General features: G+C 49.8%; 3 protein-coding genes across 5 annotated transcripts; 1 reads left to right on the top strand and 2 right to left on the bottom strand.

The window, feature by feature from the left end:
- The first annotated feature begins 118 nt into the window (after positions 1–118).
- On the top strand, positions 119–7916 carry naa35 (N-alpha-acetyltransferase 35, NatC auxiliary subunit). 2 transcript variants are annotated; one of them, XM_047016579.1, is made up of 23 exons: positions 119–169; positions 1027–1155; positions 1379–1412; positions 1488–1602; positions 1734–1808; positions 1947–2114; positions 2191–2257; positions 2436–2479; positions 2629–2679; positions 3035–3118; positions 3195–3309; positions 3535–3713; positions 3819–3878; positions 3982–4088; positions 4213–4279; positions 4487–4585; positions 4765–4943; positions 5041–5204; positions 5310–5377; positions 5538–5678; positions 5956–6078; positions 6262–6342; positions 7421–7916. In XM_047016579.1, exons 2-23 carry the CDS (start codon positions 1035–1037, stop codon positions 7478–7480), a joined length of 2202 nt encoding a protein of 733 aa, XP_046872535.1. In that variant the 5' UTR covers positions 119–169; positions 1027–1034; the 3' UTR covers positions 7481–7916. The 2 variants fall into 2 exon arrangements, with proteins under 2 accessions (XP_046872535.1, XP_046872536.1); XM_047016580.1 differs by having other exon boundaries at positions 5041–5183.
- On the bottom strand, positions 7843–13162 carry golm1 (golgi membrane protein 1). The gene is made up of 11 exons (XM_047016581.1): positions 12959–13162; positions 12134–12268; positions 11762–11941; positions 11023–11077; positions 10755–10857; positions 10533–10650; positions 10122–10323; positions 9810–10016; positions 9513–9659; positions 9292–9390; positions 7843–9204 (listed from the first exon to the last, which is right to left on the bottom strand). Exons 2-10 carry the CDS (start codon positions 12260–12262, stop codon positions 9293–9295), a joined length of 1239 nt encoding a protein of 412 aa, XP_046872537.1. The 5' UTR covers positions 12263–12268; positions 12959–13162; the 3' UTR covers positions 7843–9204; position 9292.
- Positions 13163–13386: 224 nt separating this feature from the next.
- cep78 (centrosomal protein 78) lies at positions 13387–21009 on the bottom strand. Of its 2 annotated transcripts, none has more exons than XM_047016577.1 (16): positions 20873–21009; positions 20101–20370; positions 19553–19725; positions 18608–18680; positions 18410–18513; positions 17923–18097; positions 17527–17640; positions 17031–17095; positions 16568–16673; positions 15909–16029; positions 15724–15766; positions 15311–15448; positions 15077–15154; positions 14804–14973; positions 14519–14672; positions 13387–14313 (listed from the first exon to the last, which is right to left on the bottom strand). In XM_047016577.1, exons 2-16 carry the CDS (start codon positions 20357–20359, stop codon positions 13684–13686), a joined length of 2403 nt encoding a protein of 800 aa, XP_046872533.1. In that variant the 5' UTR covers positions 20360–20370; positions 20873–21009; the 3' UTR covers positions 13387–13683. The 2 variants fall into 2 exon arrangements, with proteins under 2 accessions (XP_046872533.1, XP_046872534.1); XM_047016578.1 differs by having other exon boundaries at positions 20101–20421.
- Between the last annotated feature and the right edge of the window lie 357 nt (positions 21010–21366).

Below are 21366 nucleotides of genomic sequence, written 5' to 3' on the forward strand. Positions count from 1 at the left end.
AGTAAGATATGTTAACTCATAAACAGAACATGTAAAGAGAAGCCAGCATTGTTCTTAATATTGACAACAATACGACACCATATCCCATGGAACAACGGGCACATGACGTCACACCAATGCGCCTTCATCCATTGACTTCGGGTAGAATAGCTACATGATAATTAGCAAGGTATGTAATCAATTTTCTAGCAAAAGAGCCATATAGATATTGTTGGTCGTATTTCAAATGCACAACACTACTGTTAATAGTATATAGCATATCTTAGAATGCATGGTATTATGAATTGGGTCGTTTCGTTGATGTACAATAACCAATGTCAAGAGAGACCTAGTTAGCTGGCTTGCTAGCATGCTAAAATGTGATGCTGTTTATCATGCTTGGCTAATCATCTAAACAATAGTTTGCACTGGCATTAAATATGAACGCTTTATTTCAGATTGCATAATTATACCATAGTAAGCACTTTTGTTTTTGCGTAGTTCTGTCCAATGGGACTGATATTTTGGACCTGTACTAGCTAGATTCACATCTCAGATTCAGCCAAATCATAACCCATGCAACCTATTGCACCAGCCTTTGCTGAGGGCTCCAACTGAGATGCTTTGCAGTGCCGCTGACAGCCCCTCAGATTTACTCCTCTAAGATTTCCATTACACTCACGTCCACAGTTCAGTAAATTCAAGGCCATTTTTGGCATCATCTGCTTTGTCCTTGGTGTTGGCTGACGTTAATGCTTGACAGACGGGTGAGGCGGCACAAATGACTTCTCGATCACCCCCTTTATATGACCTGCCAGTCTCGGACTTCACCGCTACTCCAAAACGACTGTTTTAACTCACACAACCAAGGAACCTCATTCCCACTGTTCTCTTTGAATTTTCTCCCACAAACTTTAAGACTTAATCCTTAAGCCATTTTATAGCTATCCATTAGCGTTGTCTGACATTGTTGCACGCCATTGAGTCTTAATGAAGCGCATTAGGACAGCGTTTCCTAAAGATGTATACCACTCTTGTTTACTGCAGCCGTCGCCATGGTAATGAAGTCGTCTGTTGATGAAGACGATGCTGGCTGGGGATTGGGAATCCCAGAGAAGATGAAGAATAATGCAAACTGGGTGGACATCACACATGACTTCAAAGGGGCATGCAAAGGTGCGTGAGTGTGTGTTCTTCCAGTGCTGATTACGTTTAGGTGAAACCATGTTGCTGTATAGAAGAAGTCATAGTGCCGGAAGAGCCAGTTTGGAAAGGTGTAGAACATTTGATCTACCTGCTCTGGGCACTCTGGGATGTGATGCACACTTGAAATGCAGCTGGGAAAGTTTAGGATTACAGTTGAGCAAATGCTTAGATCGTTTGTTTTATGTTTTTATAGAACTTAACCTTGGGGAGTTACTCCATGACAAACTGTGAGTATATGATCTGACAGACACACACACACACACACTGTGTGTCGGGCTCTGTAACCAGGTCTCTGTGTGCAGGTTCGGTCTGTTTGAGGCCATGTCTGCTATCGAGATGATGGACCCTAAGATGGATGCTGGCATGATAGGCAACCAGGTCAACAGGAAGGTGCTGAACTTCGAACAGGCGGTCAAGGTAAAGTCACGGTCAAGGTCACTGGATCTGAGAACGTCTTCAAATAGGCAAAAGTTATATATTCAACCCCTTTACTTTATATATCTCTCTCGCTCCCCCCCCCCCCCCCCCCCCCCCCCCCCGCTCTCCAGGATGGTACGATCCGAGTGAGCGACCTCAGCCTTCCTGAGCTCATCGGCATCATGGACACCTGCTTCTGCTGCCTGGTCAGTTACTCTGACAGAAACTGGTTCACTTTCAGTCACTTCCTCTTCACGTCACTCTTTCACCTGTAACCACCCAGCTTGTCCCCCCCAGGTTGTACTGACCTGGCGTGTGTCTGTCATTTCGGCCTGCGTCTGTAGATCACGTGGCTGGAGGGCCACTCCCTGGCCCAGACGGTGTTCACCTGTCTGTATGTCCACAACCCCGACCTCATAGAAGACCCCGCCCTCAAGGCCTTCACTCTGGGCATCCTCAAGGTGTGCGACATCGCCCGCGAGAAGGTCAACAAAGCTGCCGTGTTTGAAGAGGTAAGCTCATTCTCTGTGTGTGTGTGTGTGTGTGTACCTGGTCGCCTAAACCAGGCTGATTTTGTGCGTTTTTCAGGAGGATTTCCAGGCCATGACCTATGGTTTCAAAATGGCCAACAATGTTACAGACCTACGAGTCACAGGTAAGTGATGGTCCGGCTCGGGAAAATTCTACGTGTCCCCTACACCTCCTGCCTGTTCTCTAACTGTACATCTCCCATACAGCCTAAATAGGCCCAAACATCTTTAAAAAAAATTGATGGAGTGTGTTTGAGTCTTAACTAAAAATAACCTGAGTGATCATCTCCTCTGTGTGAACAGGGATGCTGAAGGATGTGGAGGATGAGCTGCAAAGAAGAGTCAAGGTGTGTGCATCTGTCTATAGTTCACTGATCAACTGATCTCTTAATAGATCACATTAAGACGCACACTAACCTGTCTTTCTCCCTCAGAGCACACTAACCTGTCTCTCTCCCTCAGAGCACACGCACACTAACCTGTCTCTCTCCCTCAGAGCACACGCACCAGGCAAGGAGAGCAGCGCGACCCGGAGGTGGAGCTGGAGGTCTGTGTCTCTTCTGTCCATCTCATCCTCCCTGTCTCACACACTCTTTCCATCCTGTCTCCCTCCCCTCCCTGGTTTCCACCTCTCTCTCTCGCCCTCTCTCTCGCCCTCTCTCGCTCTCTCTCGCCCTCTCTCTCTCGCCCCAGGGTGGGTTGGGTCGTGGGACTGGGTTCCAGGCCAGAAGGCTGGAATGTGCAGCTGCGTCAGTAGAAGCCAGGACCAGATGGTCCTATCATAACTGACTCCTGGGTCTGGGTGGTCTGGGTGGCCTAAATGTGTGTCACCACAAAGGTTATGATGAAGATGTGGCCTGTGTGTGTGTGTCATGAACCTGTTCCTGTTCTTCCTTTTCCAGCATCAGCAGTGTTCGGCACTTTTCAACAGAATCAAGTTTACAAGGCTTCTGCTTACCGCTCTGATGGCCTTCACTAAGAAAGAGGTAACACACACACACACACACAAGGAAGAGGTGACCCAGACTAGCTCAGTGAGTGATCCTGGTGGATGTTTCCCAGACCAGCTCAGTGAGTGAGGCCCAGAAGCTGATGGCCCAGGCTGCAGACCTCCTGCCCTTCATCCACTCCAGCCTGGAGTACGGCATCCAGTCCCAGAACGACACCACGAAAGGAGGTAACACACACTCACAGTGATGAACACACGCACACACACACAGTGATGAACGCACACACACAAGCTGCTAACCCAGAGGTGCTTTAACGCAGAGGGACCCAGGTTAGATTCCGTCCCGGGCCAAACCCCTCAATGTCTTACCCTCTCTCTCCTCTGCCTTTCCTGTCACTCGATCACACTCTCTCTATCCCCGCCCCTAACCGCCCTGCCCTCCTCCCCCTCCAGACCACCCCATCATGATGGGGTTTGAACCCCTGGTGAACCAGCGTCTGCTGCCGCCCACGTTTCCCCGCTACGCCAAGATCATCAAGCGGGAGAGCATGGTCGGCTACTTCGGCAAGCTCATCGACCGCATCAGGAACGTGTGTGAGGTCATCACCACCACCAACCTGCACGGCATCCTGGTGAGAGCAGCCCGCCGTGTCACCTTGGCCCCACGGCCGTCTGCTTCCTGTTTCCTGCTGCTCCCCCTGGAGGCCTCTCATCATCTCTTATTCTTCTATCCACAGGACTTCTTCTGCGAGTTCAGCGAGCAGTCTCCCTGCGTCCTCTCCAGATCTCTGCTCCAGGTAAGCAGCCTCCCCCGTCTCTGATTGGTGCGACCCGAGCACGCCTCCTTGTGTCCTGTCCCGTGATTGGCCCGGATTCGACTGCTCTCTCCTGTGTTGCTAGACGACCTTCCTGATAGACAATAAGAAGGTGTTTGGGACTCACCTCATGCAGGATATGATTAAAGATGCCCTGAGGTACTTTGTCAGCCCACCTGTCCTCTCTTCCAAGTAAGTCATTGAGCGTGTGTGTGTGTGTGTGTGCACTAGGACTAGTATATGAACATTTACTAATGTGTAAATGTATTCAGGAGGCTGGGAGTTCTGTGTGACGTGTGTTTCTCTTGGTTAACAGGTGCTGTCTCTATAACAACCACCAAGCCAAGGACTACATCGACTCCTTCGTCACACACTGTTCCCGAGTAAGACACACACTCTCTCTCTCACACACACACACTCTCTCTCACACTCACACACACACACACACACACACTCTGTTCCATCCTCAAGTATCAAGACCCCGCTGCCAGAGATGGCATCTTGATAACATGTAAACTCATCTCCCTCCTCCCTCTTTCTCCCTCCCTCTCTCCTCCCTCCTCCCCCTCTCTCTCTCTCTCCCCCTGCAGCCATTCTGCAGTCTCATCCAGATCCACGGGCACAACCGTGCTCGCCAGAGAGACAAGCTGGGGCACATCCTGGAGGAGTTTGCGACACTGCAGGATGAGGTATGTGTGTGTGTGTGTGTGTGTGTGTGTGTGTTCAGGATGCTCCTTTCTCTGTCATGGACCCCCTAACTTCCCTCCTCCTTTCCTACTCACCCACCCAACCCCACCCTCTCTATTCTCACCCCAACCCTCCTCCCCTCATCTCCCTCCCTCCCTGGCTCCTGGGGCGCCCCCTGCAGGCAGAGAAGGTGGACGCGGCGCTGCACAGCCTGCTTATGAAGCTGGAGCCCCAGCGGCAGCACCTGGCCTGCCTGGGCACCTGGATCCTCTACCACAACCTGCGCATCATGATCCACTACCTGCTGAGCGGCTTTGAGCTGGAGCTCTACAGCATGCACGAGTACTACTACATCTACTGGTGAGTACTGCACGAGTGCTGATCCATCGATTTGTAGGGACTGCTACACTACAACCAGGAGTAGAGTACTGGTGAATATATGGTGTGTGTGTGTCAGGTACCTGTCGGAGTTCCTGTATGCCTGGCTGATGTCGACGCTGAGCCGAGCGGACAGCTCCCAGATGGCCGAGGAGAGAGTCCTGGAGGAGCAGCAGAGAGGGCGCAGCAGCAAGAAAACCAAGAAGAAGAAGAAGGGAGGAGGTGAGGAGGAGGGAAGAGGAGGTATGAGAGGAGGAGGTGGGTCAGAAGATCAGAGGACGTGGGTGAGGAGGTATGAGAAAGAAAGGCTGGTTCTGTATCTTAGTGTGTGTTTGTTTTGTTCCCCAGCTCGTCCCCTCGGCAGAGAGATCACGATGAGCCAAGCCTACCAGAACATGTGTGCTGGCATGTACAAGGTATGCTGGCTAACATGTACACACAATTATTTTCATAGACGTGCTGCTATCAGTATTGTGCCCCACTCTCTCTCATTGCCCTCTCTCCCTCTTTCTCCCCCCCTTTCCCTTCTCACTCTCCCACTTTTCATTCCTCCCCCTCTCTTCTCCCTCCCTCCAGACCATGATAGCCCTGGATATGGATGGGAAGGTTCGTAAGCCCCAGTTTGAGCTGGACAGCGAGCAGGTTCGGTATGAGCATCGCTTCGCCCCCTTCAACAGCGTGGTCACGCCCCCTCCTGTCCACTACATCCAGTTCAAGGTAGAGTGGAGCAACGCCCAGCTAACACACACACACACACACAACACACACATTCACATAGTTACAATGATGCATATTTAGTTTCTGACCAGTTACAAAGTGACTCTGTGAATCACACTACTGTACATGGAGGTCAGGGGTCAGGAAGTAACACAGGAAGCACTTTTGGACTACAAATCCCTGCCCACCAATGAGGATCCTTCCCTAGTAACTGATGCCTCCCTCTCTCCGCCAATGATGATTCTCCATAGTGACTGACGCCCCCTCTGTCCTGTAGGAGATGTCTGATCTGAAGAAGTACAGCCCGCCCCCCCAGTCAGCTGACCTGTATATGGCGGCCAGCAAGCACTTCCAGCAGGCCAAGCTCATCCTGGAGAACGTCCCGATCCCCGACCCTGAGGTCAGCACCCCTCACGACCTCTTACTGACATCACTCACCTGGTTAAAGTAGTTCTTGATTAGGATGGTGGTGTTAGTGTTGGTCCCGCTCCAGGTGTCTGTTGCTGTGGTCTGTTGTTGCTCCAGGTGTCTGTTGCTGTGGTAGGTTGTTGCTCCAGGTGTTGATTGTTTATTGTTGTTGCAGGTGACCCGGATCCTGAAGGTGGCCAAGCCCAACATCGTGGTGATGAAACTGCTGGCTGGAGGCCACAAGAAGGAAACCAAGGTAACGTGTCCCTGCCGTCGCTATGGTTACACGCCCATCACTGTGAAGTGACGCACCTGCTGTGAGGCCGGACCTGTCTTCCTCTCCTGGTGAAGCCAGACCTGTCTTCCTCTCCTGGTGAAGCCAGACCTGTCTTCCTCTCCTGGTGAGGCCAGACCTGTCTTCCTCTCCTGGTGAGGGAGGCCAGACCTGTCTGCCTCTCCTGGTGAGGCCAGACCCGTCTGACTCTCCTGGTGAGGGAGGCCAGACCTGTCTGCCTCTCCTAGTGAGGGAGGCCAGACCCGTCTTCCTCTCCTGGTGAGGGAGGCCAGACCTGTCTTTCTCTCCTGGTGAAGCCAGACCTGTCTTCCTCTCCTGGTGAGACCAGACCTGTCTGCCTCTCCTGGTGAGGCCGGACCTGTCTTCCTCTCCTGGTGAGACCAGACCCGTCTTCCTCTCCTGGTGAGGCCAGACCTGTCTTCCTCTCCTGGTGAGGGAGGCCAGACCCGTCTGCCTGGCTGGAGCACACAGGATGTCAGGGGTGTTGCTGTTAAAAGGTTCTCAGTGATGATTCTATCCCTCTATATCTCTACCCATGTCTCTCCTTTCTCTCTCTACCCATCTCTCTGTCTCCTTTCTCTTTAGCCATCTCTCTCTATGTCCCTCCTCTGTCTCTTTACCCATCTCTCTGTCTCCTCTCTCTTCACCCATCTCTCTCTATGTCCCTCCTCTGTCTCTTTACCCATCTTTCTTCACCCATCTCTCTTCACCCATCTCTCTGTCTCCTCTCTCTTCACCCATCTCTCTCTATGTCCCTCCTCTGTCTCTTTACCCATCTCTCTTCACCCATCTCTCTGTCTCCTCTCTCTTCACCCATCTCTCTCTATGTCCCTCCTCTGTCTCTTCACCCATCTCTCTGTCTCCTCTCTCTTCACCCATCTCTCTGTCTCCTCTCTCTTCACCCATCTCTCTGTCTCCTCTCTCTTCACCCATCTCTCTGTCTCCTCTCTCTTTACCAATCTCTCTGTCTCCTCTCTCTTCATCCATCTCTCTCTATGTCCCTCCTATGATTCTCTACCCATGTTTCTCTCTCCTCCAGGTCCTTCCTGAGTTTGACTTCTCAGCTCACAAGTATTTCCCTGTGGTCAAGATCATCTGAGATTCCTACACTGAGTTTCACCTCGACAGATCCCCCCCTAGGTGCCCCCCCCCCTCCGTGCCCCCTCCCCACCATCAAGAGAGACCCCCTTTGGGTTCCTGTGTGTGTGTGTGTGTGTGTGAGAAAGAGAGAGTGTCTGCTTGCCTGAATGGAGAGTTTCCTGGTTTCCCTGTCAAAGGTGCCATCTAATCGTTGAAGCACTGTCATCGAAGGAGGACATTGTTTCTTAAGAGAAAGCTTAATCTGGGTTACTGGATTTGACCAGCACCAAGGTTTTCTCAGTTCATCAAACTACCACTTGAAGTCCCAGGAATCTACAAAAGACTACAATAACCAGCCATGCCTCAAAGCGACAAAATTGATCATGGTATCTAAATTGTTTATTTCCTTGTTGTCCTTTTGTTCATTTCTTCAATAAAAACCTATGATTATTTAACTGTTAATGTGTACATTTCGGCACAGCGTGGAAACAAATACGAAATCATGAAACAACAAAAAATCCATTGTACAAAATCATGAGACAAAAGCAGCCCTCTCTGGGTGTAATGCGGTTTCCAGGTGTGTTCCTCCACCAAACTGTCCCAGAGCCATGAAGGGACTACGGCAGGCCAGGGGGTCCCTGAGGACCGGGGTTGAGAACCACTCGACTAGGGGGACTCGCCCCAGGATCTCCACCTGACACACAGCCAGACGCCATGCGACCAACACAATTAAATACAAAAAAAGTTCCCAAAAGATGAATAAGTTAAGAAAAACATTTCTTCTACGAGTCGCACACCCGACCTTTAACCTTCTGGCCTCGCAGGGTTCAGGCATATCAGACCATACTGGAAATAGTTTATAAATCGTTTTAAAATCCTAGACACAGCTTGTCTAACGTGGTTTCAGCTAAATCAGACTGAAAAGCGTTGTCTTACACAGTGCAAAACACAACCAAGTTACTCCCAAAGATTTGTGAAATAATGTACCTAGCCTAAAGCATGATATGACTAACTAACAGAGCAGGATGAGCAGGATTATTATGATGATCTGCACTTCTATGACAGTGAATCTTACATTGTTAATCCAAACCAGCATTCCACCCTAAACCAACCCTTAACACCTCATCATGGAGATTTTAGGCCAATGGACAGATCAAAAGAAGATGGTGGCAACCAACAGGCCAATCAGGGGGCAAGGTGGTCATCTCACTCCCGTTGTCATGGGATCTTAAAAATGGTAGAAGCTCTTAGTTTGACTTGTAGGACTAGGCCTTAGGGCTTGGTTTGGAGTCAGGAAGATCACTCAAGGTAATGGATAACGACCGTAAATCAAGCCATCTGTCTAAATCATTTTACACCTAAGCACACACTTTCTCTAGCTAGTGACCAATTTATCATTAACACACACACACACAAGCGTGAATCCTTCCCCACAGCTTCTACAACAGCTCAGAGTCTCCAGGTCCATGTTCCCCCCCCAGCTGTGTTTGCTGTGGAGGGCTGGAGTGACTGGTTAAGGCAGCCTGTGAGATACCGTCCCTTTAAGAGCAGGAGTGGAGGGCGGGGGGGCTGTAGAGCATAGTCCTGGTTTGGACTGAGTCCTACTGTGCTGGAAATGTTCAGGGAGCAGGCTGTGAAGCAGCACTCTGTGACGCTTGGTGGTTCTGGAGGGGGGAGTGTGTGTGGGCGTGTGTTCGGGGGGTGGACGGAGTGGACGGAGGCATCTTCTCCCCACACATCACCCTGTCAGAACAAACCAGAAATTTAGGGTCTTCAGACAACAGGTATGTGGAATGAATAGAAAATGTCTGTGTGTGTGTGTGTGTGTACCTTAGATCTGGGCGAGCTCGGCCATCTTATCCGCCTCAAACTCTCCCTCGTTCTCGTCGTCGCCGTTGTAGTCGGCCTCCTCGTCCTCCATCTCCTTATCTAGCAGGACAAACACACACACACATCTTCACCACCTGCATGCATGTACACAACATCTCTCCCCGTACACAACATCTCTCCACACACACACACACACACACTCACTCACACACTCCCCTCACCTATAGTCTCAGCCAGTGCGTTCCGTTTCTCTGGGTCGACTCCGCCCACTATCTGCTCATCTGCGTCGTAGTCCTCAGGGTTGTCCACCTTCTGACCAATAGGAGCGTCCTCACCCTTGTCCTGGCCAATCAGGATGTCTTCAGCCCCTGGAGAAGAAGGAGGAGGGGGGAGAGAACAGATAAGATACTTCAGACGAAAATTATCTTCTAGAGTGCTGTTGAAGTGTGAGCAATTGTGTGTGTTTGTTACATGTGTGGGTGTGTAGTTAAACATGTGTGTGTGTAGTTCTATCATACCTTCTGCCTGGACCCCTCCGTGTGTGTCTAAGACCTCCACCTTATCGTCCTTCACCTGGTTCTTCTTCAGGATGTGACCTGTAGGCTCCTCCCCTGGCTCCACAGCGCCGTCTGCAGGAGAGTCTAGGTGCTGCTTCCCCTCTAGGGAGGGACTAGACTCTGGCTTGGACAGCTCCTTCACAGGGGTCAAATCTGGAGTCTCCAGACCTTCACACAACCACCAGAGTTTAGTTCAAACCAGCCACGCCACGTGCACTACCGTAGTCGTTTACATCCGGTATCTTTCAAAGAAGAACCATCTACTTCCTGTACCTGTGTCTTCTAGGATCTCATTGGTCAGCAGCTCTGGAGCATCTGGTCCCCCAGCCATGGCATCGAGCGGGGGGAGCTCGGGGGAGTGGCCTAGGACCGGTGTGGTCTTAGTATCGTCAAGCCCCACCCTCCCTGGCTCCTCCTTGTCGACCACGCCCACCTTCCTTGAGGTGCTGGCCTTCCCCGTGGGAACCACATTCACCTGAACAGGAAACAGGAAGTAGCGATGACTCAGGAGTGTTGTGACGAGCGTGAATTCTTTTTTGGCTTCCTGGTTCTACACCAGGCTGAACAGATCAGGATTGAGACCACAATGTCACCACATCCTAGATGTAGGTGTTGAGAGGACCAGGTTGCTACGGACAACAGCAGACTAGGGGTCAGAGGTCAGGGGGTGACTGGGTATTGCACCTGTGAGGAGACGGCCGGCTTGGGCTTGGTTGTCTTCTTCTGTGCTTCCTGTTTGACGGCTGCCAGCTTCTCAGCACACTCCTCCCTCTGGGCAAGGATCTGAGTGTTACACTGCGTCCTGTACACACACACACACACGCACACGCACACAGCTGATTTCTTCCAGGTCGTAGGGCTGCAGAGTCAGTTTGTGGGCGCCGCGTATTGTGTTGGGAGTCTTACATGTCGTACGTAAGTTTCTTGTTAAGAGTGTCTAGGTCGCCATGGCAACTCTGTAACTGTTTCTGCACCTTGCCCAGTTCATCGTTCAGCTGGTTCAGTTGAACTGTTCAAACACACACACACAAATACAGATACAATCATTATCAAGTTTTCTTAGCAGCACACACACAGACAGGCACATGAAACCTTGTATCAGCAACTGAAAGAGCAATAGAAAAAAGGCAAAGAAAAGAGAGAGAACGGAAGATGAGAAGAAGAAGGTTCCCACCCTTGAGATCCTGTATCGTCTTGGTACTGGTGGAAACATTGAGCTGCAAGGGCCCCTGCAGGTAAACACACACACTGTGAACACATGCAGGTGTGTGTGTGTAGTGTGTGGTGTGCGTGTATAGGTGTGTGTGTGTGGTGTTTGTGTGTGTGTGTGTGTGTGTGTGAAACAGATGGTCCCTGAGCTGGCTGCCAGGGCGTCACCTCTCAGGTGGGAATTTGTGGAGATGGTCACACTGGTAGCACTGGTACCAGTCAGTCTCACACACACACACACACACACACACACACACACACACACACGCACACACAGCCAGAAACAGAGCTGCATGAAATTGTTCCATAGAACGAGGACTTCCATGTTCCTGTGTTTATTTTATTATGTTCGGGAGTTATTTATTTTTTACATGTCCCTTAACTATTTAAAACAAGTCCTGACTCGTGGAGTGTTGAAACAGATGTAGGGTCACTTCAGGACAAGCAGAGAGAGAGAACCGGAGAGAGAACCGGAGAGAGAACAGGAGAGAGAACCGGAGAGAGAACAGCTGGGGAACGTTATCACCAAGATAAAACCCAGAATATGTCTAGCAGGATTTCCTGAGGACAGCCTTATCTCAGGGCCTCACCTCACCTGTCTTTACTACAACCTGGTGACTAGGGTGACCTGCTGCTCTGGATATAGTGGTGCCTCTACCATAGACGCTCTGGAGTTAGTGTGCGTGTGTGTGTGTGTCTCCTACCCGCTCCTGGGTGCAGGTGTTCTGTGCTCCCTCCAGCTGTCTCTTGTACAGGTTCTCTATGCGGCTGATCTGCTCCTTCTGCCTCTGCACCTCCTCCTGGAACTCGTTCTTCTTCACCTCCACCGCCCCTCGCTCCGCCGCGCCCCTCCGCACCTGGCTCTCCAGCTCATACAGCTTCGTCTGCACGCGTGCGGTGACAGGAGGGGGGGGGGGGGGTTCGTTTATCACGGAAGGTGTGTGGGGTTATAATTTAGTATATTTTAATCTACTGTGCATGTCTACCTCCTTGATTTAAGCAAACATTACACACGCTCGCTCTCTCACTCAAACACACTCTCTGTCTCTCTTTCACACACACACTCACACACACACCTGTAGTTCCAGGTTACGAGAGCTGGAGACCCAGTAGTTGAAACCCAGGACAAGGATGCAGGCGATCAGAGCTCCAATCATGAGAGGGGGAGACCTACCCCCTCTCCTCCCGTTCACCAGCCCTCCCATGGCTGCCTGCACAATGGACACACACATTTAAGTTCGATGACAGAACCACCATGGTGCTGGTGATCCCCCTACTCAACTTTAGGATCACATGAACTTCCAACTTTCAAAAACTAAGCTCAGTCAAACGGTCTAGAATATTCTGGAGGGAGAGGAGGGTGTTAACAGGTGCGTGCATATTATGGTAACAGTAGCCAGCAAAGGTAGCTAGGGTACGGTCACTTTGGCTGTGCATTGCTGCTGAGAGTCTGTAAGAATCCAGTTTATGGAAACAGTAACATGAGTCACTAAAGATAAGCCTCAGCTGTTTGCAAGTTACAATAAACACATATATACAGCGAACACACTCAACTCAAATACAATGTGTATTCCAGGAGAGATAATAGGACCCAGCAGAAAAATCCACCGTATTTGCGCAGTGATAGCTGTAGCTTAGTTGGCAATCATTGCGTTACACCGCTTAGCAAACCATGAGTCTGAACGTCAAACTTACAACAAATTTAGTCGTTTCCCCACCAAATTAATGTTTCAATTTGGGGATTGGTGTTCTAACAATACTTTGATAGTAAATGCTTCATATTCAAGATCAAATGTAGTGATGTATTTCAACCAGTAGATTTGAGTTGTGGCTAGTAGCTTTGAAGCTAAAGTAGCGAGACAAGCTAGTTGGCTAAGCAACAGCAGTGTGTTGAAGCTTACCTTATTTAAAAACTGTTCAGGCGAAATTATGTTTAGACAAGGAGATATGTCCTCGAGTATAGATTATCTTCCTTTCTGCATTGCTAGGTTAAATATTTGACAAAGTGACAGTCCTTATCAGGCACGCATTCTCGTCGATCAATATAACGTCTGAATGTGCGAGTCAGAGGGCAAACAGCGAGCATCAGGACTCGAGGTGGGAGTGAAAATACGGAAACGGAGTCTGGCTTTGCGGTTTGCCAACGTTGCAGTTTGGCTAAATGATTTGTTAAAGGCTTCATGTACACACAATACCATGGAACGAATAACGTCAGTGGAGCTGTAAAAACTAAAATTTTAAAGTTCACTATCAAACTTCAAGGCTCACTGTGTAATGTTGTCCAGTATGATACACAGACAAAACAATAATACAACATAATCAGACAACAACCTTTTCCCACAATATTTATTGTAAATATATGTTGCTTCAACAGAAGGAACAGGGAAAAATATTCAATCATATTATAAAAAAAAAAAAAAATAGGAGAGATTAAAAAAGCAACGACTCATTGAACAAAAGGCTAAAATCACATTTCAAAACCAATATTAACAGCCACACAGGAATTTGGCCTCTGCATTGATGAACATAAAATCAACATTAAAACATCAAAACAGCCGTGTTCAGTTTACAGCTCAAGTGGGCCTCACAGCTGATTGGTTGCAGCCTATCTGACACCCCTGTCAAACTACCAAACAATCTGACCCGCTCCGAAGTTCCACACCCCTGAGTACAGTTCCCCCCCCGCCTCCCCTCTCTGCCCTCCACCTCCTCCTCCTCCACCCTCGGCCCTGACCGAACCCTCCGACGCCACAGACTCCGCCCTCTCACTCAACTCACTGAGGCTGGACCTCGCAGACATGTCACCGTGGGAACTGTTGCTACGGTGGCTGTTGCCGTGGACAGAGCTGTAGGCATTGGAGCCATTGCTGTAGTTGAGGCTGTAACCATGGGAACCGTTGCTCTGGGAGCCCTGGCTGCGGTTGGAGCCGTTACCGTGCCGAGACTGGGAGATTCTACCCTGGGACGCTTTGCCATTGGAACCGTGAGAATTCTTGCCATGGGAACCGTTTCCATGAGAGCTGTTTCTTTGGATACTGTGCTCTGACCCTGCCACCTGGAGTTCCCCAATTTGTTTAGGGGATGGAGCCCTCCAGTCCGGTTCTCCACCAGACTCCTCCACACAGGGAGCCCCTGTAGGACCACTAGCCAGGTCCAGAGGAACTTCCTGTGGGCTTCGCTCTGGCAGGAACTCCCTGGGAGAGACCGGAGGCTCACGGGTGAGGCGTCTAGGTGTGGGACGGGGCACAGCTCCTTCCTGGAGAGAGAGAGACAGAGAGAGAGACAGAGAGACAGACAGAGAGAGAGAGAGAGAGAGAGAGAGAGAGAGAGAGAGAGAGAGAGAGAGAGAGAGAGAGAGAGACAAAGAGGCAGACAGAGAGAGAGACCTGGTGTCTTTCATCTGAATGTGGCTGTAAAACCATCCACTAACCAACCTCTCTACACATACTGGCTGTACCTACCGAGGGAACACCGTCACCCTTCTGAGTCTTGTCTGTGTCCCCTACCCCAACACCTTCACTCAGGCCTAGTCCAACCGTAGAGGACAGCTGGGGTCTCCCCACAGGGCCAAAGTCTGATTGGTCGATCCCAGCCATGGAGGCCAGTTGGCCCAGTCTGAAGAAGAAAAGAAGGGAGATAGAAATTAGATCATCAAGAATAGGATTATATTTACGTCTGAACCGGGTTGTGAATTCAGGCCTCTGTCGTCATAAACCTGCGTCCTCCCAGCCAATCACAAGGCTTACCCAGCATCCTTCAGGAGATCCAGGAATCCATGGAACTTGTTGAAGGAACTTTCAATGCTTTCCAGAACCTCCTCGTCTTCCAGAATACTGGAGGCAGCGATGGGCGGGGCCTTGACCGCCTCTGACAGGGAGAAGTTGAGTCTGCGAAGCCTGCAATTCTCCAGCTCATACTGAATACACACACACGTGAAAAGAGTTATTATGCACTAATGCATGCCTATACACACACACACAGACACACAACATATTGTTATTTCTATCAGTCTTTCGTACCTCCATAAGTCTAGTCTCTGTTCTCACTCTGGCCCGGCGCTCCTCTGCTAGCCTGAGACGAATCTCCTCCAGCTCCCCCTGCAGGACAGGTAAAGCTACTGCATCACAGCCCAGCCAGGACACACAGGGGCCACATTCACAACAGCAGGGGGTCTGTATGAGTTATATCCAAAACGAAGGCACAACTCACTTTTGTGGTGTTGGACCAAAGTGTTTCTTGGAAGGGATTCTCACCTGGATGAGTCTGTACTGCCTGACTGTGATCCTTTCATGGAGACTCAGTCCGGATGGACTCCCAGTCTCCTCCTCGTCATCCTCCTCTTCCTCCTCCTCCGAGTCGGCCTCCATGTTGACATGGACGGTGCCGGCCGCCTGCAGCAGAGAGCCGATAGTGACTCGTCTGTTCTGTTCCTCATTTGGCCTCCAATTTGTGATATGATGGTTTACTATATATTTTCAGTTTTTGTTTCATGCGTGACTTTGTGCCTGTCTGGGTGTACTCGATGGTAATTCATGTTTTAATGTGCAGCACATTAGTCAACGGTAGTTGTTTTTAACAGTGCTCGATAAATAATACATTGATCTTTGCATAAATGTTTGGGGTTTTACTTAGTCCTCATATCCAGGTGGAGGAGAGAGCAGTTTACCTGGAAGATCTGCTTGGATCCACCGATACCTGGGGGAAGACCTCTGCAGAGAGAAGAACAGACTGACGTTAACTCACCCCGTTAACGGAACCGGTTCTCAGCTTCTACCATTTTACGACGCTAATCACGTTTGACGGTATTACTTTCATTTTGTTGTTTCATTTACAGCGTTGCCCTTCGCTCACCTGTCACGGTCGGCGCGTGCTGCTGAACGCCACGGAACACACCTGGAGGGGCGGGGCCGTGGGCGGGTGGGCGGGGCCACAGCGGGACTCCTCCGACCAGTCGAGGACGCCCTGCGGGGAACTGGGAGACACGACCATATTTGGTCAACAACCTCTGACAGGAAACCAGACATTCCCTCACATGGTTAGGTGGAGATGTACAGTCAGCCATCCCTGCTACAGCACGTCTGTAGGCCAAGCCAGGCAGCTATCTGGGTCTACCAAAACAAACTAAAACCATCATACATCCTCTGTTTTGCAGTCAAAACACATAGGGTGGCCTTGACTTACTTCACCCAGTAAGGTTGAACTGATAGGGTCTAAAGAGTCAAGATAAGAGCTAAGGGTTTAACTGGGGTCTGTGGGCAGAGAGGGACTGTGACAGAAACTCTCTCACCACGTGTCCAAACTTCTGGAAAGTTCAGGGTCAGAAAGAAAGGGAAAAAGTGAGATAGAGAGGATAGCTTGGGGTCATCAGTGCGTGGAAATGTGTTAGATAGCTAAATCCGAGAAATTACAGTCCAGAAAAGAGAGTTGACAGAACAATCGTAATATATATAACTTTTTTTTTTTTAAAACAAAAATTAAAATCGAGATGAGAAGGTTCCAGAGGAAGGTACCTATTCTAAACGTGGCTTTCCCTCTGTGGGTGTTGACCAGTATTCTTCTCTTGGTGGTAGAGGGTTTGTGGGGCTCTTTCATGGCTGGGGGCTTGATCCAGGAGAACTACAACACCACACAATACGCACTGTGAACACACATCTGCTTCACACACTGTCAGAGATGGGAAGTAACTAAGTACAAATACTTGTACAGTAGATTTGTCTGGTATCTACTATACTCTATACTTTCACTATACTACACTATACTAACACTATACTTTCATCTACTCTGACTCTGTAGATGAAAACATATTTAGGGGAAAAAAGTCCTCTCCTTTCACTGTGTGTGTGAAATAAATATCTGTACTTCTACAGAGGGATGGATGTTTGTACTTTTGCCATCTCTGCACACAGTACATTATACAGACAATCAAGTAAGCACACACACCGTTTAGTTTGATGCCCGGAGGCACAGTCCTACCTCAGCAGACTGTCCATTACAGTTCATGAGAACTTTCTCTATGGTAGTCTTCACCAAGACTTTGTCTGAGAAAAAAAAGTGAGACAGAGAGGTACTATTACATAAGATATATAGTCAAAAACAATGAATAACAAAATATGTAGAATTAATTCAGTTCTCTGTTATATTGGCACTGCTTGCCCCAAGGCATGGTCAGCATGATTTGTGATGCAGCCGGCAGCAGGCATGCAGAGCCAGGCTGTCCTGTGAGCTCTCTGACCAGGCAGCAGGCATGCAGAGCCAGGCTGTCCTGTGAGCTCTCTGACCAGGCAGCAGGCATGCAGAGCCAGGCTGTCCTGTGAGCTCTCTGACCAGGCAGCAGGCATGCAGAGCCAGGCTGTCCTGTGAGCTCTCTGACCAGGCAGCAGGCATGCAGAGCCAGGCTGTCCTGTGAGCTCTCTGACCAGGCAGCAGGCATGCAGAGCCAGGCTGTCCTGTGAGCTCTCTGGATCCTCACCCACTAGGGGGTTACTCCTGATGTCCAGCACGCAGAGGGTGGCGTTGGTCTTCAGAGCCTCCAGCAGCTTCCTGGCTCCATCGCTGGACAGCCCACACTTCTGCAAGTCCAGAGCTGGGGGAGACAGACGAGCCTTCAACTCTCATCGAAAGTGTATGTGGTGACCATTCATGTGTGATGTAGCTCTGACAGTATTTCAGTGGTCAAGGAAAAGTCTTATTTTACAAAGCACAGCGCAACGCAACCATATCTCTGCTACCAGGAACATTGAACAAAAATATCTCTATTGTGCAACAATAACAGCAACCACAATAGCGCATAGCACAATGCAGAAAGTCACATCACAAGTGCTACAGGAAGTGAAACGGGAAGCGTTTGCCCTCTGTGACCTCTGACCTTTGACCCAGAGGTCCTCTGACAGCTCCTGTGCCAGGGCAGTCGCCCCGCGGTCTCCGATCAACGTGTTGCAGTTGAGAGTGAGGCGCCGCAAGCCGCCCATGCCCTCAAACTCCGGTTTCCGGTAACGCAGAGACTCCACCCACGCCGCACCGTGCCGCTGGGTCGCCTGGTGCTACCGGGAGGGAGGGAGGGAGGGAGAAGGAAGGTGGAGAGGTATGATGCCTTTGTAACATGTTTGAAAGTTAAAGCACTTCCTTTTTTCGAATTCCCAACTGTGAAACTACGACTTCATCACTTGAGGGCGCCAGAGTTCACAGAGCAAGCCATGAGTCGAACCCCAAACAGTGCCATTAATAGACCCACAGAGCTTCAATTAAATCCCCTTCACTGATCCTGAAGGAGACTCAAGGTTCACAACGATCAGGCCAAATCCATAATGAGGTCAATGATAAGGTGGCTGAAGATGAAGGAGTGGTCGTGTTACCTTGACGATGCTGGCCATGTGCTCAGCCCCCCTCCATGTGAGGTTACAGTTTGTGAAGTCCACTGTCCTCACAGAGGCAGAATACTTCACACTCTGACAGATGGCTGAACAGGAGAAAGACAAAACTATCAGAAACGTTCACCGGAAAACGCTGCGTTTAATCACACGGGGGTGCGCTCCACCGTCGAGACCTCTTACCTTCTAATCCCTTGTCCCTTATTGGACAGTGTGCCAAGGACACATGCTCCAGAGAGACACTTGCGGCCAAGCCCTGGAAAGACGGCGGGAGGAAGGCAAGGTGAGCTGTATTAGAGTGTGCTCTGAGGCTGGAGGGAGGGAGGTGTAAGAGAAAGATGGGGGTTGAGGTCAGAGGGAGGGAGGTATAAGAGAAAGATGGGGGTTGAGGTCAGAGGGAGGGAGGTATAAGAGAAAGATGGGGGTTGAGGTCAGAGGGAGGGAGGTATAAGAGAAAGATGGGGGTTGAGGTCAGAGGGAGGGAGGTGTAAGAGAAAGATGGGGGTTGAGGTCAGAGGGAGGGAGGTGTAAGAGAAAGATGGGGGTTGAGGTCAGAGGGAGGGAGGTGTAAGAGAAAGATGGGGGTTGAGGTCAGAGGGAGGGAGGTATAAGAGAAAGATGGGGGTTGAGGTCAGAGGGAGGGAGGTATAAGAGAAAGATGGGGGTTGAGGTCAGAGGGAGGGAGGTATAAGAGAAAGATGGGGGTTGAGGTCAGAGGGAGGGAGGTATAAGAGAAAGATGGGGGTTGAGGTCAGAGGGAGGGAGGTATAAGAGAAAGATGGGGGTTGAGGTCAGAGGGAGGGAGGTATAAGAGAAAGATGGGGGTTGAGGTCAGAGGGAGGGAGGTATAAGAGAAAGATGGGGGTTGAGGTCAGACGGAGGGAGGTATAAGAGAAAGATGGGGGTTGAGGTCAGAGGGAGGGAGGTATAAGAGAAAGATGGGGGTTGAGGTCAGAGGGAGGGAGGTGTAAGAGAAAGATGGGGGTTGAGGTCAGAGGGAGGGAGGTGTAAGATAGTCGGAAGGGTTGAGGTTAGCAGAAGGGAGCTCTAAAGGACTAATGGGGGCTGTGGTCTGAGGGAGAGAGAGGAAGAGGGGGAAGGAGGAATAATGCCATCTTATCTTCTGACCTTGGTCAGGGTGATGAGGTCTCTCTCTCTAAGTGGCAGGCCGTGGAGCTGGAGAGTCTTGAGGTTAGGAGAGACACTCAGACAATCTCTGAGAGCCTTACACAGTTTAAAGGTCAACTCTTTGGAGTGGATGGCTGGAATCCTCCTTCTAGAAGTGTACCAGTACCTACTGTCTGAACTCCGAGAGGGAGGAGAGAGAGAGGGAGAGAGAAGGAAGGGAGAGAGAGGGAGGGAAGGAGGGAGGGGAGAGAGAGACAGACAGAGAGAGAGATAGAGAGAAGGAAGGGAGAGGAGAGAGAGAGAGAGAAGGAAGGGAGAGAGAGGGAGGGAAGGAGGGAGGGGAGAGAGAGACAGACAGAGAGAGAGATAGAGAGAAGGAAGGGAGAGGAGAGAGAGAGAGATATGGAGGTGGAAGAGAGAGAGAAGGGTGGGGAGATAAAGAGAGACAATAAATAAGATATGGGGGTGGGGAAGAGATTTATTCCAAAAACCAGGCAACTGAAAAGCCTTGAACTCCTTTCTTGTAATCTCTCTCCCTCTCTCTTTACCAGTCTCCCCCACCGCAGGCCCAATCTGGAAAGAGCTGCTGATAGAAATGTTCTGCAAATGTCTATTGATTGCGAGCGTGCTAAAGACTGGCGGCCAGTCTGTAAATTTGAGGCGGTCCCCATTGATGTCCAGTATTCCTTGGCTTAAGTGGGCCTTGACGGCACGGGACGGGGCCAGATCCTGCATGGCGCAGGCGTAGTCGTAGTATGCCCCGAAGTCTTGGCCACCTCGTTTCCGAATCTGGGCAGCGTCCAGCATCTTGGAACCTCCTTATCCAGGCAACATGTAGGACAAGACACACGTCACTTCCATAAGCACCACTGATAAAGAGAAAGACGTTCGAGCTGATTCTTATTGCTGTTCATTCGTATTCATAGTTTGTTCCCTTAGTACGTAACTTTGGTTTGATGATTTGAAGCCGCCATCATCTTCTGTGCTTGCCCCGACTGTTGTTGTGTCAGTAGCTAGAAAGCTAGCTAGACTCGCTTGTTTACTACAACTAGCTAGCTTGCTAGAGTAAGCCACATCAGTGTTGAGTACAGTGATGGGAGTGATGTACCAGTAAGGTTGCTAACTCGATAACTTGTCAATGTAGCTTGTGTGTAACTAGCTACACAGACACTTGGATTCCAAGTTGGAGATAGACTACTGTACTGGCGCCACGTTAGTGCTAGCACCAAGCCAATCCACTCAAACTAGTTTGCTTGCTGTCGGTAATTCATAGACTCAGATAAAGCAATCACTAAAATAAATGTTTCGCATTTGTCTTACCTCTTTTATTGCAAACGATGTATTAAAGGGTAGTGACCATCCTCTGGATCTGGATAGCTCGCTACCGATGGATGTCCTAGCTTTGTTGTTTCCTTGGTTTCTTAACCGCCCACCCGACGCCACTTGTTGATGCGGTACCGCGCACACACACTGGCCGCGGTGGAGCGGAGCGAGTAGCGCACATGGTGGTTGCCAGGTTTTAAAAGGTATCTAAAAACCCCTATTTGATGTTTCCCATGTTTTTAATTCCACAGAATATAGATGAGCTATTGCTCAAACATTTTGACAAAACTACTCTCAACTTAATGAGGCATAGAACAGGTTTAACGTTATTGTTGCATGGATGCATATTATCTGAAGATTTTCAGCTGTGAATGGGTATAGGAGTACTGCAACATATTTTTATTTTATTTGGCATTAGGATACTTAATAACTGTGCCCTATAGGGAAATAACGATAGCATAACTATAGTATAACATAACTGCTATGGCCAG

This window comes from Hypomesus transpacificus, unplaced genomic scaffold, assembly GCF_021917145.1.
Source record: "Hypomesus transpacificus isolate Combined female unplaced genomic scaffold, fHypTra1 scaffold_416, whole genome shotgun sequence".
NCBI classification, from domain to species: Eukaryota; Metazoa; Chordata; class Actinopteri; order Osmeriformes; family Osmeridae; genus Hypomesus; species Hypomesus transpacificus.